Source organism: Panthera uncia, chromosome A2, assembly GCF_023721935.1.
Source record: "Panthera uncia isolate 11264 chromosome A2, Puncia_PCG_1.0, whole genome shotgun sequence".
NCBI lineage: Eukaryota > Metazoa > Chordata > Mammalia > Carnivora > Felidae > Panthera > Panthera uncia.
In genome coordinates, this window is record NC_064816.1 from 71,470,564 (window position 1) to 71,478,138 (window position 7,575).

A 7,575-nucleotide genomic window follows, 5' to 3' on the forward strand; every position below is an offset into this window, starting at 1 on the left:
ACAAACCTCGAGATCATGACCTGAGCCAAAGTCAGATGCCTAACCGACTGAGCCACCCAGACACTCCTCATATACTCTTAATAAAAGATGGCACAACTAGGATGGAGTAAATGAATATTAAAATTCTTATCTTTATCCTGAGATTACGGTGATTATTTGCTGTTAAAAAATTTTGGTCAAGTAGGGGCACCTGGGTGGCTCAGTTGGTTAAGCATCTAACTTCGGCTCAGGCCAAGATCTCATGGTTCCTGATTTTGAGCTCTGTGTTGGGCTCTGTGCTGATGGCTCAGAGCCTGGAGCCTGCTTCAGATTCTGTGTCTCCCTCTCTCTGTCTTTCCTCTGCTCTTGCTCTCTCTCTCTCTCTCTCTTTAAAAAAAAAGTAAACATTAGAAGAAGATTTTTAAAAAATGGGCCAAGTATATTTTTTACAAAAAGTAATATTCCTCATTAGCAGAAGATAAATGAGATGGAGAACTAAATCAGTAAGAAAAAAAAAATTGATCACTCCAAGGAAAGATAGGAAAGAAAAGAAGGAAAGAAGGGATGAAGGAAGGAGGGAAGGGCCACAAAACATAAAAGGTATCAGATAAAAATAAGACCAAGACCAAACAAATCAATTAATGTTGCAAATGGAATGAACAACATTTCTATATAAAAGACGATGACTAAAATTAGGGAAGAAAGGCAAAACTCAGTTCAGAGGCTATTTAAAAGATCATTTTAAATAAAATGATAAAGGTTAAGTAGCTGAAGATATGATAAGCAAATGGAAACAAAAGGAAAGCAGGTAGAAATATTACGATTGAAGTAAAGCTGAAACAAAATGCATTAAGCGGGATATTTCATATTTATAAAAGGTACACTCTGCCAAACGGATATGTCAAGAAACTTTATACATTGAAAAAAAACTAATCGCAAAATACATTAGATGAATAATTTTTAGAAATACAATGAGAAACTAGCAGAAAGTGCAGTCTTCCGGGAGATAACACGCCTCTTTCAAAATGTGACAGATCAAGCAGATAAAAAATATAGAGTACTTGAATAACACAATTACAGAGTCTGATTTATTGAGGAGAAAGAGTAAGAGAGAAACATTGTATCTAACAGATGTAAAATACATATTATTTTCAAATTTTCATGGAACAGTAATGAAAAAGTCATGGAGAAGATATAAAGACCATCTCAACAAATTCCTCAAGCAGATATACCAGTTAGCCCACACTTTTTCCTCACTGTCATAATTGTGGAAATTAACACTTCTGCACAGACTTTGGAAATAAAAGAAATCACACCAATAATAGACTCAGGGGGTGCCTGGGTGGCTCAGTCGGCTTAGCATCCAACTCTCAGTTTTGGCTCAAGGCATAATCTCACGGTATGATGAATTTGAGTCCCATATCGGGCTCTGGACTTACAGTATGGTGCCTGCTTGGGATTCTCTCTATCTCTCTCTCTGCCCCTCCCTTGCCCTGCTCACGCTGTCTCTGTCTCTCTCAAAATAAGCAAATGAACTTTAAAAATAAAAATAAAAAAATAATACTCAGAAAACAATACGGATGATATCTGATTGTTATGTAATAATACCCTGTTTAGATATTTGAGTACCTTGAGTAGATTAAAATCATTTTTCTCTTTCTCTTACCATTCTGAATATTTCATCTCACAGCCTGATAAAAAGACTTTATTATTTAATAAGGGTCTGAATGAGGCAGTCTCCTCTGATCCTTGTCAACATTTTTCAAAATGGAGACACTGGCTTCCAAAGTGAAGGATGGGACCCCAGAGTGGGGGCCAACTTTCTTTTGGGGTCTGAGAGGGCACACCCAAACTGCTCAACTATTACTCCTAGTCCTACACAACATGGAGTAAAGTCTGACATAGTTAAGCTGCAGAGGAAAGCCGTGGAAACAACATGTAATAATTATCCTATACTTAATTCATAAATACAAATGGGCAACCCACTATTGTCAGATACTTGAGAAAAAACATAGCAAAACAAAAACAAAAAACAAAAGAATACAAATGAACAGGAGTATCCACTGTTGCTGGAGGAAACAGAAATAACTCAGGGAGGAGCAGGGAATCTTAAACTAATTTTAGATGGTTTTATGAGAGAGTTCAACAGACTATTTCATTCATATAACAAGAACAAGTTGCAATGATAAAAGGAACAGGGTTTGTAAAAATTCATAATGTAATTCTTGACATTTGAAAGCTTGATAGAATACTGAATGAAAAAGTCAATGAAATGTTCCAGAATCTAGAAGAAAATGACAAATAAGCAGAAAATATGAAGGATTTCAGCACAATCAATCCAGAAGGACCCACATCTGTCTACTAGTAGTTCTAGAAAGCAGTAGTTAAGAAAAGGGACATGAGCAATTTATCAAAGGAATAAAAGAATGAAATTATCCAAAGATTAAATAAACCAACAAAAAGAATATGTCTTCATTTTGAAAGATTCTATCTGGGGGTGAGCAGAAAGAATGCAGGGAAAAATCTGAACACATTATTATAAAATTTCAAGAATACTGGGATTCTAAAGAAGATCCTAAAAGCTTCCAAAGAGATCACATTTACCTTCAAAGGAAGAAGGACCAAATTGGTTTAGGACATTTCATAAGTAACACTGGATGCCAAAAACATTGGAAAAATGCCTTCATAAGTTCTGAGTGAAAATTATTTTGAGCCTACATTCCAGCTATCAATCAAGAGTGAAGACAAAATGAAGTCGTTTTCAGACATTCAGACTCCCCAAATCCATCATCTACAGATTTGTACAGATTTGAAAGAATTACTTGAAAATGTACTCCAAGAATAATAGCAACAACAAATGAAATTCAAGAGTGAGGAGAATATGAGATTATAAGATACCACGGCCCAAATAAGGCAGCAAAATGCAAGGAAATTCCAGAAGACAGCCATCCAGCAGATCCTGAAAGTCAGGCCGGAACAGATCTTGAAGCCATGGAAAGGAGTGTTTCAAAAGGAAAAGAATTTTAAGTAACGTATTTCTTAGCAGAGGAAGTGAATCTTCTTCAGGAAAAGGCAAAAGCATATTAAAATATTCAGGAAGAAAAATATCTCGCTCCATTGCCCTCCCCACTTCCAACTTTCATTAATTGTATTTCTACTTTTAGTGACACTGCTTTGAAGATATACACGATTGCATGTCTTAACCTATGAAACACTTTATGTTTGTTTTATAGCAAATATTTCAAATACTGGAATGTTTTTCCCAATTTTTAGATTCAACTGATGGATAAATATAAAAAACTTAATTATATAGGCTCACAATCCCCTCTATGATTCCACTAGAGCAACATACGAATCTGAACTCAGATTTTACAGATTGTACAAGGATAATACAATGCTTAGAATATATATTAAGTAACACTCCAGCACATTCTGGAACATCACCCTAATTAACATTTTTACAGAAAAAAATATGTAAATAATCTGAACAAACCAGTTCAGGTGAGGTTTTGTGACCAAATAAGTTCAGGTCATTGCCTCAAGCATGGTTACTCCTGCTAACTGACCTAGAAATTGAACTAAAGAGTGAGCTTGTAAACTCCAAAAGAGCAGTAAGAATCCTTGCAGATTTCCTACTGTGGGAGAAAGTAATGGGAGAAAGAAAGGAAAAAACTGGTGAGACACGGAGACAGAGACACAGCCCCTATAGAATTATTTGAGCCTCAGAGCTTGGACTCATCAATTAGGTGAGGCAGGAATCACCCTCTCTTGCTTAACAGCTTGATTTGAATTTGTCATTTGCAACTGAAAGAGGTCAGACCAATAATGCCCAATGTGGCCATACCAAAGTGGACAAGGGGACATGTGACAGGAGATGAGGTCTCCTGAGCTCTAAGAAGACAGAGAACTTACTCATCATATCCTGATTCCTAGGACTGTGCTTAGCTCGTGGTAGGGACTCAAAAAATATTTGTTCATTGGATGAATTATGGCAAATATCATTACATTGTAATTATGTGTTGTTTTTTGTTCTGTTTTTTGTTTTGTTTTGTTTTGTTTTTACAATAAACCATAAACTCCTTGAGGGCAAAAACCATGTGTGTTTTTACTTTTATCCTAAGCATTCAATAAAATGCCTACCACTTGTTAAAAGCTGAACAAATATCCATTGATTAGTTGGTGAGTGAATAAATGAATGAATGAAGTGAATGAACGAATCAAGAAACAAATGAATAAGCAAATTAATCTGTTTCCTAAAACTAACTTCCACATCTGAATTTAATCTCTTCCTACTTTATATCGTAAGGGATATACATATAATCAGAGCAACAGGTATGATTAACAGTCTTCATAATATTTTTTTCAATAGAAGAAAATAGATTTGAAGAACAAGAAGTTATTAGGCATCCGAATATTTTCTAAATTCTGCTTGTCAATGAAATAGAACATCCTGACAATGAACTAATATAATGCTCTAAATTCAATGCCTTTTTAAAATTCCATAAGTAAACAAGCTAAATACTGTCAGCAGTCATCTGAATGGGAACCACAAAGAGGGAGGCGATAATGTATCCCCATACGTCATCCTTCTGCCAAAAGGCTCTTGAACCCCACTAACAGAAAAAAAAAAGCACTAGACAGAAGGAAGCAATAGCTTTATGGAAATAGCACTAGAAAGAAGTAAGCAATAGCTTTATGGAAATAATTCAGCCTCTTGTCAATCGGAAACTAAGAATGAGGCAGGGCGCACCATTTATTAAACCAGGGATATATTTGTATTGCCTTTTGTGAAAAAGAGCTCTCCAACATTTGTGAGATGGTGCTCTACATGATCCTCAAAGTCCAGAGGAAGTCCAGAAAACAAAAACAAAACCCTGCAGTTTCCTTTCAAGGACAAAACAATAGTGACCAGATAGAGGGCTGCAAAAGAATAAAAATAAACTGACAAAGCATGACAACTCTACAATTCAGCTTCCTCTGAATCCACAAGATTCCATACACAGTAGTTTAATGGGATTCATCAGACGAATTAAGACTTGCCTTATGCATTAACGTGTCATAATACAACTCCTCAATAATGCCATCTTCACAGTACCCAAGGCATAGAAGGGTTTTTTTATATTAAAAATTGCTGAACGATGTCTAAAATTTATTATTTCTGGAAAACTAATTTTATCCATTTTTTTTCAGTATGCTCACCTTAAAGCATCTACCCTTGTGAAAACATGCTTTCCCAATTGGCTGAAAGAGAACTCAGTGCCACCTGCCAATTCCACTGGCCCATCTGAAATAACTTCCTGTGGGGAAATGTTCATTTAAAGCAGCTCTGCTGACCTGCCAGCATCAGGTTATATTTCTCCAAAAGTTTGGCTGGGAAACACTGGCTTTTAAATAATTGCTTAAAGAAACTCCCAAGAGATCCACAGTTAATGGTCCCATAATGAGTCGCTTCTTCTGGCAAGAAAAGTTATTTCTGCAACATCCATATTTGATTTTCTGGAAAATCTATAGTAGCCTAAGCTTCACGCATGAGCCACTATAGGCTTATTATAAGCCTACAGTTTTTCTCTTTGCGGTGCATGTTGGACGCTCCCCATTGCTCTGGGGCGGAAAATCCAGAAACAAAGTAACTTGACAAGCTGAGTACATAAATTAAGTGCATAAATTCTTTACAAATAGGGCTCTTGATAGTACATTTAAAGTACAAATAGTAGTTGTACAGCACACCCAAGGAGTTTGTTTTCCAAACGAATGAAATGGTGCTGGAGAGGTGACATATCAGAATTATTTCCCCCACTCGCTGACCTGCAATGGTGCCACATTCTTAATGTTTTTAGCCAAACACTGTTATTGGAAAGAAGGAGCAAGGTTTTACATAAATGCTGCCTCCTTCAAGCTATGAACCACCGTGAAACAGCATTATCATGACAAGCTCTCTTGATTATATTATCTCCAGGCTCTAAAACTCTATAGACCAAGACATTTTGAACAGTTGTCCCATTTTAGAGAAGCAAACATCTACTATAAAAAGAAGAAAAAGAACTAGAAAGCTGCGACAAGTTCTGCCCCCAGATCCATCAGCATTGACCCGGGTCTCCCTTAAACACAAGCCTTTTGTACCTTCGAGGCTGAGGACATTCAGTTGAAATTTTCTTCCCGCCTCCTCCCGAACGAAGCTATTGGTATCACTGACCTAAACCTCCGAACACATGTTGGGCTTTCCAGATACAAATGCGTATCTAAATTCAAGTGTAAAGTAATACTCAAAGATCTATAGTACCTTTACTCATAAAAGCCACACCCTCTTGATCTTATTCTTTAAAATGAGATATAAAAATAGCAAATAAAAGTTCCAAAGGGGGCCATCTATAGGCAGTTTGTATTTAGAATATGAGCTAATAGTCAAGTGTACAAACAACAGGTACTCAAAGTAGGTGTTCGGTGAAATAAACCACAATGTCTCCCATGGGCGCAGAACTAACCAGAGGCAGGAAACGGTAATGAATTAAGGAACAATTCTGACAAATAAGAAAGCCAACCTTTGAGAGAAACAGCAGATCAGAGCACAAAGGGGATCTTAGGATCTCACTCATTTCACTAAAGAAAACACCATAAGGCTTTCTCCCAGATTTATACAGCAAACCCTCAGATGACAGTTTTGTGGAAATTTTCCTATTGGCAGGCATTTTGAAAAATCAACAAAATACCTGAAGAAGAGCATTCATTTGCCACTTCCTCTTGGATCATTATAAGAACATTCTCTCAGCGTCTTGACAGTAAACAGCAAACAGGGTAACACAACCCCAGAGAGTTCATGCCTAGAAGAAAACCCCAACATTTGATTTAAACGATGGCATTGCAAAGAAAACTTAGCTGAAGTGACACACATAGTTTTTATAGAACTTGGCAGACGGAACACTTAACAACCTAGTTCTAACTCTGACTCAGCCACAGATCTCCCGGGGAACTATATGAAACAAAACAAAACAAAACAACACAAAACAAAACAAAAAGCCCTAATGTCAGTCCTTTGCATCTCCAAACAAAGGAAAAGTAATTAGGAAGATGTGGTTTGTAGATTTTGTGGGGGGTTTTGTCTGTTTTTTGTTTTTGTTTTGTTTTGATTTGTTCTTAACAAATCTGGGCTCTGTTATTAATAGCCAGGACGAGGAATTTGGAAACGTGATCAGATTTAATAAATTTATGGATGCCCCTGACCCCCACACTTTCGAAGTGGACTTCCCACCTCTTGTCACATCCCCAAAACCACAGAAATGCTGGTACGGGGTTCCTGTCCTTTACAGATTATTTTTCAGGTGGAAAAATCTGTGATTGTGCCTTCCACCATTAAATATTGTCCCAAGTGCCCACCAGACATTGAATAAATATTAATTTGGGTAAGGATATCTGTGTAAATGCTTCTTTTCCACTGGATGCCAAGACGTGATGAGGAGCTCCAATTATTCTTGAATATAAACCTAAATTGCAGAGACCCGATGGATCCTTTGGAAGAGAAAGCCGCTCTTGACGTCATTGTTAAGTGGCCTCATAAAAGTCTGTGCCAAAACAGAGAAGAATCTCAACACTCAACACCAA

At 36.8% G+C, this 7,575-nt stretch overlaps 1 protein-coding gene across 1 annotated transcript in view; it reads right to left on the reverse strand.

Moving 5' to 3' along the window:
* The window catches only part of POU6F2 (POU class 6 homeobox 2), a 461,044-nt gene extending 454,158 nt beyond the window's left edge, over positions 1-6,886 (reverse strand). The window contains exon 1 of the mRNA XM_049642770.1: positions 6,687-6,886. Within this exon, the coding sequence (XP_049498727.1) occupies positions 6,687-6,704 (18 nt within the window). The 5' untranslated portion in view covers positions 6,705-6,886. The remainder of the gene's footprint in view (positions 1-6,686) is intronic.
* Positions 6,887-7,575: the final 689 nt, after the last annotated feature.